At 46.9% G+C, this 11,373-nt stretch overlaps 1 protein-coding gene across 8 annotated transcripts in view; it reads right to left on the bottom strand.

The window, feature by feature from the left end:
* Positions 1–5,628: 5,628 nt before the first annotated feature.
* The window catches only part of LTBP1 (latent transforming growth factor beta binding protein 1), a 391,697-nt gene continuing 385,952 nt past the window's right edge, over positions 5,629–11,373 (bottom strand). For all 8 annotated transcript variants that reach the window (XM_038397049.2, XM_038397051.2, XM_043511538.1 and 5 more), the window contains one exon: positions 5,629–6,657. In XM_038397049.2, the coding sequence (XP_038252977.1) occupies positions 6,488–6,657 (170 nt within the window). In that variant the 3' untranslated portion in view covers positions 5,629–6,487. The remainder of the gene's footprint in view (positions 6,658–11,373) is intronic.

Raw genomic sequence — 11,373 nt, 5'->3', positions numbered from 1 at the left:
TGATGGTTGGCTGGAACTTTCTTTAGCCCTTGCTTAGCAAGCGTGTTCTATAGTCACTGTGTATAATTACCAAATGTAACCGATGAAGTGAGCTGTAGCTCACGAAAGCTTATGCTCAAATAAATGTGTTAGTCTCTAAGGTGCCACAAGTCCTCCTTTTCTTTTTGCGAATACAGACTAACACGGCTGCTACTCTGAAACCTATAGTTAACTTAGTATCCGTTCTTAGTATTAAGAGTTCTTAGTACAGAATTGTTGGGGGTTTCTCCCCCATCCCGCCTCCCCTGAGCCGTGGTATGCCATGGTCCCCGGGGTTTAAAAAGTGTGTGGCCTGCGCAAAGCGCATGCTGAAGAGTGATCCACACTCGTCGTATTTACAGTGCCTAGGGGAGGGCCACCAAAAGGATCACTGTAAGATCTGCCGTGAGTTCTGCCCTAGAACTCTTAAAGAAAGGGAACAGCAGCTTAAGGTGATTCTCATGGAGGCAGCTCTTCACCCCCACTCTGACCCAGACTCAGGGGACCTGGCCCCTAACGCTTCGTCCTCGACGCGGAGCGCCCCGGCACCATCGTCAAGCTCGAGAAAGGACTTGTCCAGGCACCTCACAGGGCCCAGCTGAGAGCAGGCACTGATCCCATTCGCTGGTGCCTCAGAAGAAAAAGAAATCGGACAGCCGCTCACCTCCAGCTAAATCCAGAGAAGTGAGACCCCAAGTGGTCCACAGCTCCGGATCCCCTACTGGGGCCGCGTCGACTCCTGCCCAGACGAGGCAGTTGATTCTGGGCCCCCCTCAGTTGCTGGACCCTACACAGCAGCTACAGCTTATGGCGCAGTTCTCACCCCCAAGGAGGGAAGAACCACCAGCACTGGTGGACCCACCCCGCCCCTCAGTGCAGTCGATGTCCAGGCGCTCTCCCGCCCCAGCCCACTCGGGCAGAGAGCCTACTCGCTCCCTGAGCTGTTGACGCTCAAGGCATTGGGGCTCGGCTCCTCAGTCATTTTCAATCTTGGAGACCTCAGAGTTAGAGTCCGACTCCTATCGCTCCAGGAGAAGCAGAAGCCGCAGATCGAGGACTGGGAGAGACAGGAGGGAGCCCCAGGCATGGCCTCTGCAGTGGCAGAACCCACCACAGTGGCCCTTCTGAACCCCTGGGCCTTTCACCAAGGACAGGGAGGGACCCAAAGTCACCACTCTGCAGTATCTTCTGTGGCCTCAACTACCTTTATCTCGCCATCAGCTACGCATCTTTCCTCGGCGCCTGTCCATGCACCAACACTCTGACAGCGCACCGTTGTCGACTCCTGCACCAGATTCGGCACTGCCCTTGGCAGTGTCCTTGGCACCAATGACATGCCCGACTTCCATGCCAGCACCATTGTCAATGTCGACTATGGCACAGGTGCTGACGGCCCTCCATCTTCGTCGGCGGAGACAAGTGGATTGGCACTAGCTCCACTGACGGTTCCTCCCATCGTACTGATGACGGCGCCAGCACTTGATCTGGCATCTGCAGCCCCGGCACCGTCAAGCGCACCACTGGCACCAATCTGCCCCAAGAGTCTAGGGACTCCCTGGGGGCGGATGGCAAGGAGCATCCGCTCCATATAAGCGCTTCCTCTTCTTCGTCACCTGATGAAGCATTGGCAGGTACAGCCATAGCCTCGGTGTTTGAGGACAACAGGGTGCTGCACCAGTTGCTGCGCAGGGCTGCTCAGGGTCTGGGCATTAAGGCCGAGGAGGTAGTCGAGGAGGTAGTCAAGGAGGCTGATCCCAAGGTGGATATTCTCACCCCCTCGGGACCTTACAGTATTGCCCTTCCACTCATTAAAACCATTGTGGACACCACCAAGACCCTGTGGCAGACCCCAGCGTCCTTGCTGCCCACTGCCAAGCGTAATGAGAGGTGTTATTTTGTGCCCTCCAGAGGATTCAAACATTTATACTCTCACCCACCCCCAACTCTCTAGTTGTGGATGCTGCTAATCAGCATGAGAGACAGGGCTTCCAAGGGCCCTCACCTAAAAACAGGGAGGCTAAGCATCTAGACCTTGTTGGGAGAAAGGTCTATTCCATAGGGGGTCTGCAGCTCTGTATCTCAAACCAACAGGCCGTCATCAGCAGGTACTCTTATAACACCTGTGCAGCAATGGCCAAATTTACAGAGCTCCTCCCATTGGACATCCATTTGAAGGTGTGGCTCTTTTTTCTGAAAAGACAGACAAGAGGCTGCACAGCCTGAAAGACTCATGAGCCACCCTCAAGTTGTTGGGCTGCACACTCCCATCACTCAGCGGAGACACTTCCGACTGCAACCTCCTCCGAGATTTCATCAGCAGAACCACCAGGACAGTTCCCGGAGGAGGAACAGGAGTGGCAGGAGGAGGCAACACCCATCCTCAGGCCAGGGCTCTGGCCAACCTGAGCTGCCCTCTGGCCCTAAACTGGCCTTTTGAAGGTGCAATTGAGGATGGCGCACCAGATCAGAGACTGGATCTACCCCGCCTTACCTTTTCCTGCCGACTATCCCCTTTCTACCATGCATGGTCCCATATCACTTCGGACCACTGGGTGCTCCCCACGGTAGAAAGGGGATACTCCATCCAATTCTGTGCCCTCCCGCTCTTCCATCCCTCTTCCGGGACCCCCTCTCATGAGCAACTCCTCATCCAGGAGGTGCAGTTGCTCTTATCGCTAGGGGCAGTGGAGGAGGTTCCTCTGGAACACAGGGGCGAGGGTTTCTATTCCCGGTATTTCCTTACACCGAAAGCCAAAGGCGGCCTCAGGCCTATCCTGGACCTGCGAGAGCTCAACAAGTTCCTAAAGAAACTCAGGTTCCGCATGGTCTCTTTGGCCTCCATTAACCCCTCATTAGATCCAGGAGATGAGTATGCCACCCTCGACTTGAAGGACACTTATTTTCACATCACAGTCACTCAGCCCCACACGGAATACCTCAGGTTTGTGGTCAACGGTACCCATTACCAATTTACTGTCCTCCCATTCAGTCTGTCAGCAGCACCTCGAGTATTCACCAAGTGCATGGCAGTCATCGCCGCATTCTTGCAGAGGCACCAGGTACAGATGTTTCCGTACCTCGACGACTGGCTGATCAAAGGCCGCTCCAGGACCCCAGTGGAAATTCATGTCACATTTATCAGAGCTACCTTCGAGAGCCTGGGTCTATTCCTAAATGAAGCAAAATTGACTCTGTCTCCCATCCAGAGGATAGAGTTCATAGGAGCAGTACTGGACTTGACCCAAGCCAGGGTATACAAGGAAAGATTGAAAAAATTGGGCTTGTTTAGTCTGGAAAAAAGAAGATTGAAGAGGAACATAACAGTCTTCAAGTATGGAAAAGATTGTTGTAAAGAGGAAGGTGATAATTGTTCTCCTTTACCACTGAGGACAGGAAAAGAAGTAATGGGTTTAAATTGCAGGAAAGGAGATATAGGTTAGACATTAGGAAAAACTTCCTACTGTAAGGAAGTGGAATAAATTATTAAGGGAGCTTGTGGAATCTTTGTCATTGAAGGTTTTTAAGATCAGGTTAGACAAACACCTGTCAGAGATAGTCTAGATCAGAGGTCTTCAATCTGTGGGGCAGCCCCTCGGGAGGGGGCGTGAGTTTAAAAAGTTTGGGTTCCACTGGTCTAGATAATTCTTAATCCTGCCTTGGGTGCAAGGGACTGGAGTAGATGACCTATCTAGGTCTCTTCCACGCCTACATTTCTATGATTACCTGTAGTGAGGTAGAGTGGCCTCCCACGGACCCAGAGGGGGAGGGACCACTGACTGAGCCCTGGTGGGCAGAGCTAGCCTGCGCTCACCCCTCTCACCGGAAGTCAGTAGGCGGGATAGGAAGTATAAAAGGCAGGTCTGGGAGCTCAGTTGGGTTGCAGCTGCCAAAGGAGCCAGGTGCCTCCTGCCTGCTCCTGAGCTGGGAGACTGCCCTGGCCCCTGCGAAGCTGAGGACTGGCCAAAGCTGCTGGAGCCACCTGCTGACTGAGCCACGGAGGAGTTGCCGGGACTCCCGCGGGCCTTCTCCCTGACAACCAGAGGACCCCCTACGGATCCAGGTACACCTTGAGGGGGAGGTAGGAAGTAGCCCAGGAAAACTAGACAACAGTCTGGTTAAGAGCTGGCCTGGTACAAGGTCAGTGTGTTGCGGGTGGATCCCCGCTGACCCAGTAGTGGACCACTCTGCCACTGTTGGGGCCGTGGACTGGGATGCAGTGGAGTTGGGCGGGCCTATGTCCCTCTTGCCACCCCACTCCTGAGGTGGCAGTACTCCCGCTCCATAGGCCAGGAGGCCTGCATTATCCTACAGTCCTCCAAGCTAGGACACTAGGCTCTGTGAATCCTGCCTGAGCCTCCTAGACTGTATTTAGGTCTCTACACCTGCCTGAGCCCTAAGGACTTCTTGCCCCGCCCTGACTAAAGGCTTGAGCCTCCTGTTTGTTGCTGTGCCCTGGCTGCTGGCCAGAGCCCCAGCCCTGTGTGTTGCCCCACTAATTCCCCCATGGTGGGTGACACATAGGGGTGTAGTGAGGCAGAGTGGCCTCCCATAGAACTGGAAGGGGGAGGTGGGCAACCACCACCAACCCACTACATTACCTATTTAAAATCTTTTAATATTTTTTATATATCTTTTTTGCTTCAAGACATTGTCTTTTTTTCAGCTTCTCGTGTAATCTTTCTTCCCTCCTTTATGTCCATTTTGATTAATTTAATCTTACTTCTCTCTGCACTTGTGCTAAACATCTCTCTCGCTCTCTTTCAACTCCTCTTTGCTCTTCTTTCGTCCACACAACCCCAGAACCGTCACCATCAGCCTGAAGAGAATGATACCCACATAGAGAACTGTGACAGAGTGCTGTTGCTCCAGTACTCCTCCATCCTTCATGCCACTTTCATCTATTTTCAACTAGGACAAGAAGGAAGATTTTCTTCTCTAGCTGATTAGCATGAAGGACATGGAGCTTGTGGCCTCTGTTATAACAGGGACATAGTGTAATTATACTACTTCTCCTGATAGGTCTCTTCTACCAGCATAGCCCATTTGGGTCTAGACTGTACTACCATTACTCATTATCAGTTCTTAGTTGTGCCAATAGTCTCATTGACTTCAGTGGCAGTTGCTTTTGAAAATCAAGCCACTTACATAGGTGCTTAACTAAGGATTAAGTGGGGATATTTTCCAAAGTGCCCAAGGGAGTTAGAAACACAAAACCAATGAAAAGTCAACTTTCAAGTCAGCCTAATTCCCTTAGTTGTGTTTGAAAATCTCCCAAAGGAGTCTAACTTTAGGCACCCTCCAAAAGACTCATAGACTTTAAGGTCAGAAGAGACCAGCGTGATCACCTAGTCTGACCTCCTGCAATGAAAGTCTTGGCCTTGATAAAGTAATATGAGAGAAGAAAAAAACATGATGAATCTTTAAAACTACATTAATGTAAAATAAATCCAATAGTGTATGAGAATATTGGTTAGTGAGATATACAGCGGTACTCTAATTTTGTTGACTCCATTGTAAAACATGAAAAAACAAATATCAATAAAAATCACTACATCCATGAAAGAAATAAGATGATCTACAATTAATAAACAGCTTCTTTTCTAAAAAAAGAAAAAGAAAAAAGTGATTTTATTGAGTTATAATATACAGCTTTAATATGTTAGGGTAATCATACAAGTTCTCTTTTGTGTTCAATTTACATATTACAATACAGACATGAGCTCAAATCTTTTGTTTTAATGTACAAAAGGAATCCAATGGTTGTCCACTAGCAGCTTTGAAACTTGGCAAGAAAGATTCTAAGGATTTTAAGTGCAGTAAAAGACCATGTAGAATACAAAATGAGTACAGAGGACTTTTCTCCAAGGTGTATAAACATTTGAGAACAAACAGTGCCTGCTCCACAGGGCAGACAACTGGCAATTAAAAAAGTCAGTGACCAATGTTCCAGTCCAGAAAAGAACTGGAGGAGCATTACCCTGTGTTACAATTTTTATAAAATGGCCTTAAAAATCCATATAAAAGAATTTGCACTTTTCAGAAAAAGAAGTTTTGAAGAGAAACAGTAGGAAAGAAACTGCACAATCAAAAAATGAAAAAAGTAATAAAATATTTTCACTGCTATTTAAATGCCAATTAAATCAAGCAATAGTAAAAACAAAAACAACCACCCCCTCTTCTGTTTAAAATAACAGCACTGTTTTGCCCATTTCCAATGAGTTGTACTTATGAACACACTATATACTTGATTTTCTTCCATATAGAGAAATGTGTCCATTTGGTCTGTCATTTCAGTGAAGCTGATGAATATCAACTCATCACATTTCACCTTCAAGAAAACACATTTTAATGCTGTTTTCAATATAGTCATCACTCTAAATTAGGTGCATCCTCAGCTCAAGTTAAATACATTTCTTCCTTTTCTTTATACAGTGCAGAGTATATGGGCTTAGGTTATGTAGATTCTTCTCTACTCCAGTTCACTGTCTATTTCCGAGTTCAGTGGTGTGCAGTAGTTTGGCTTGTCTGAAGGTACATAGCCTGGCAGACACAAACACTTATATGAACCCTCTGTGTTAATGCACTTGGCGTTCTTGCAGAGAGACATCCTACTGTTCAATTCATTGCATTCGTTCACATCTGCAAAAACAGATACACCAGAACATGTAGATAAAACTACAATATAACTAAACATGTCAATGTAGCAATTTTCCTCCACAAAGACTTATTTCTCCCAGATGCATTAAATTAACTTCTATCATCCATCAATGGTAGAACATGTATAAAAAAGTGAAAAACTGTATTAACTTCAGATTAGGCAGAACTATATTAGGGAGCGTCAAAAGCTTTTTAGTGAATACACATTTAATGGAAAAGAAAACAGTGGATTGGATATCATAGGGAATCAGTAATGGTTTAGAGAGTCTTTCACTGCTAGATCACTAGTTTGATGTCAGTCCAGGCTGTTAACAAACAATTATTATTAATACTTCTAAATAGGTTTGGCAGAATTTGATTTTTATTTTTTTCTAATTTCAGCAGCTATAATAATGTTTATTTTAAGCTTTTTTCTATTTTTATCTATATAAATTTTCACATTTGCACAAAATTATGGATTTTAAACATTTCAATTTTTATCTGTGAAAATTTTTGCAATCAGAGGAAATTTTTTTGGGTGGGGTCAGACATTTAATGACAGTAGACACAGATTCAAAAAATTAAAGTTTTATAACTGTTAAAACACTAATTGTCAACATCGCATGTCAAAATATACAAAATAAATATCCTTCAGTCAAACTCTAATAAGTTCTGAAGCAGCATTTTTCTTACTTTGCCGACCTATAAATTTTGATTATCATCGAAGGACATTTTTTTTTTTGTCAGTTTGCATGTGCACAGTGAAATTGACATTTACCAACAAAAATGGGGAGGTTCTCCAAGGTGGTCCTGATCTGTATTCTCCTATGGATTATGCACATGAACCATGTGCTGAAGTCAGAGAATTTGAAAGTAATGTCCATTGGTCCATGCATGTGCCTGACTTGCTTTATGCTTCTGTCTGAGGCAATAAAGGGTGGGGCAGACTGACTGCATCTCCAGTTCCTTCTCCAATGTGAATTTGACAGATCTGAAGCAGAGGGGAAAGAGGGTGGGAAGTGGAATACAGATAGGGACCACACATCTCAAAGAACTTCAAGTTACAGGTAAGTAACTTCCTCCTCGTCTTTGAGTCATGATCCCTATTGTATTCCACTGTGGGTGATTGACAAGTAATATCTGATTTAGAGGAGGGTGCAAGGAGGACAATGGAAGGATCATGTGGAGAACCGCCATGCCAAAGGAGGCATTCGCCACTGAGTCCTGCACCAAGGTGTAGCGTGTTGCAGATGCGTGGACAGAACTCCACATGGCTGCTCTACATATGTTTATGAAAGACTCGTCTTGAAGGGATGTCATGGCCATTGCTTGAGCTCTAATGGAATGACCTCATGTGCCCGTGTGTGTGTGTGTGTGTGTTTTTGTGTGTGGGGAAGCAGGTTCAACAGCTAGTAGCAGAGTTTAATGCAGCTGGAAATCTATTTGGTGTTTCTCTGGGTGGAGATGGTCTGTCACCTGATTCTCTCTGTTACTGCAATAAGCAGCCTAAGGGACTTCCTGATTGTTTTTGTTTTTTGCAGGTAAAAGGCCAAAGCTTGTTGGATGTTGAGGGAATGGAGTCTATGTTCTTCTGCAGATGTGCGTGGGTTTTGGGAAGAAAACAGGTAAGTGAATGGATTGATAAAATTTCAGGTGTAGGCCTAAGGAGACTTAATTCTTGTGGAATACTGTAAAGGGCAGGTCTGCCATCATAGCTTCGAGTTCTTCTTTGAGTGATTGCTCATGTCCATTCCAATAAGTAGGTGTGTGTGTGTGTGTGTGCACGATCATTGGAAGGTTTTACACTAGTGGTACCCCTCGGGTCGGCTGTGGAGCCCCCTGGAGTGGCGCCTTTATGGCAGTGTATATAGGTCCCTGCCGACCCACTGCCTGCTCAGTTCCTTCTTGCCAGAATACTCCTACAGAGGGTAGGCGGGCGGGATTTGGAATGGACATGAGCAACACATCTCGAAGAACAACAGTTATGAAATGTAGGTAACTGTCTTTTCTTCTTTGAGTGATTGCTCATGTCCAATCCAATAGGTGACTCCCAAGCAGGTTTGACAGAGGAGGGGTCGGAGTTCACTGAGTTGCTGATTGCAGTACTGCCCTGCTGAAAGCTGCATCATCCCTCCCCTGTTGGGTGATGGCGTAGTGCAACATAAAGGTGTGGATGGAAGACCATGTTGCTGCCTTGCATATGTCTTGGATAAGGACCAGCGCAAGGAATGCGACAGATGATGCCTGCACTCTCGTGGAGTGCGCCGTTAAAGGTGGGACTGGAATTTTAGCGAGGCTGTAGCACGTTCTGATGCAAGATGTGATCCATGATGAAATATGCTGGCATGAGACAAGGAGCCCTTTCATCCTCTCGGCAAGTGCAATCAAGAACCGTAGTGACTTACGATTTTGTGCGGCAGCAGAGGGAGGAGTGGTAGTGGAGGGAAGGCACAGTTCAGTTGGTCTGACCAGGAGAGAAGGAGAACATTGCCCTAGAGTGGTAACTGAGGGCTCCTCTGGAGCTGTAGTGGCACACCTGCTGTTTGTCTGAGAAGCAAATAGGTTTCTGGCTAGGTTCCTCCATTGCGCTAAAATGTTGTGTAGCACTTCGTTGTGAAGTTCCCACTTGTGGTCGATCATAAAGTGTCTGCTGAGTGAGTTCACAGGCACATTCTGCATTCCTGGAAGGTAGGCTGTGGATAGGGTGATCTGATTGTTGATGAACCAGTGCCAGCTATTGACTGTTTCCGCACATACAGCGGCAGATTTTGTTCTCTCTTGTTTGTTAATATAGAAACCAGGGGTGGTGGTACTTGACACGACCAGGACATGATGAGAGCAAATGAGTGGAAGAAAGAATTCACATGCCTTTCTTGCTGCTCCAAGTTCTAGGATATTGATGTGCATTCTGGATTCTTGAGATGTCCATATGGGCCCCCTAACCTAACAGGGGCATATCAGTAATGATAGTTTTGTCTGGGAAGAAGGAAGACAGAGGACTCCCACCCGTATGTGATGTGAGTCTGTCCATCATAGAAGGGATGACAGTACCTTGGCTGGGACTGTAAGCAGGAGGTACATGGAGTGACAGCCTGGTGAGTACTGCTGACGCTGACTCTCAGTGAAAAAAGGAGGCTGAGTAACATAGAAGTCAACTCATGGGTTTCCTGGCAGCTATGGGCCAGTTGTTGAAATATGGAGAAACAAGGAGACCATAATGCCTGATGTGAGCTGCTACTACAGAAAATACTTAGGTTCAGTGGGTGGCGGTTCTTAAGCTCATGTAAAAAATATCTCATGGCTTGGTGCCCACGGCACCAAGAACTTTGGACCTTTTGTCATTTGCGTGGAAGTTCATAGGGTTTCTGCTGGTAAAACTGTGGAGACCTGTACCTCTGTGTGGACAATGGAAGGTGGAACTTTCATTTTGCGGCAGGAGTGTAGATGCCTAGTGAGTGAAGGGTGGTCCTGGAATCTTTTAGTATATACAAAGATTCATCTGTCTGCTGTTTGAAGAGATGGGATTCATCAAAAGGGAGATACTCAATTGTGTTCTGGAACTCCGTAGGAAAACCAGAACCATGAAGCCAAGCGTCTCTATGCATCACAATAGCCATAGCCATGGCCCTGGAGTATGTATCAGCCGTGTCCACTGTGGATTGGAGGGCAGTTCTGGCTAAGAGTTTCCCTTCCTCGAACAGGGCCTGAAAGCAGGCTCAATCTTATGGGAGACTACTAGCAAATTCCTTGAATTTAGCATAATTCAGGAAGTCATATGTAGCCAACAATGCTTGATAATTGGCTATCTTGAATTGTAAACTGGAAAAAGAGAAGACTTTTCTTTTCCCCCAGTATCTCTAAATGCTTCCCTTCCATGTCAACAGATGTGGATCAAAGGTGTTGTTGTTTAGCCCTCTTCACAGCAGCCTGACCTACCAGTGAGGTAGGAGCTGGGTGAGAGAAGAGGAATTCTGAGCCTTTGGCCGGGATGTAGTAGTGTCTCTCCGCTCCTTTAGGGGTGGTGGTAGATGTGGCAGAAGTGTGCCATGCTGTTCTGGATGGCTCCAGTATGGCTTCGTCAATCAGCAGTACAGTTCTTGTCAGCCCCAAAGTGTGAAGAATGTCCAGAAGCTTATGCTGTGAGTCTTGGATTTCTTCCAACCGGATTTGGAGTTTCCATGCAACTCTCCATAAAAGGTCTTGAAATTGTTTGAAGTCATCCACTGGGGAAGGAGATGACACAATCACAGTTTTGTCCAGCTATGAGGATGGGAATCTAGCCAGCTTGGATTGGACCGCTGGATCTGGGGAATAAAATTCTTCCTCTGCTATCAGATCCGTGGGCATGCTTGATGGATCCCTTGTAGGGGGGAGGGGGAAGCAGGAAGCTAGTGATGATCTTCTCGTGGACTGGGCAGGCTCCGAAGTAGGATACTGTGCCCAGGGCCCCCAATATGGCCAATGAAGCAGGATCAACAGTGGCTCTGGGAAGGGTTAGGAGGTAGTTCCATGAGTGTGTTGGACTCTGTGATGTTGGACAGAAACAGTATGGCAGAGGCGGTTCTGTCCCCCGTTCTGATTCACTGGAAGAGGAAAAGGTGGATTCCGGTTCCAGTGGTAGTACCGTCAGAGCCAATGGAGTGGTGTATAACACATGCAAAGAGGGTGATAGACCCAGTATTGTAGGCATATCCTGTGGCGGAGATACGAGTTCTCTGG

This window comes from Dermochelys coriacea, chromosome 3 (assembly GCF_009764565.3).
Source record: "Dermochelys coriacea isolate rDerCor1 chromosome 3, rDerCor1.pri.v4, whole genome shotgun sequence".
NCBI lineage: Eukaryota > Metazoa > Chordata > Testudines > Dermochelyidae > Dermochelys > Dermochelys coriacea.
This window is presented reverse-complemented; position numbering and strand designations above follow the sequence as displayed.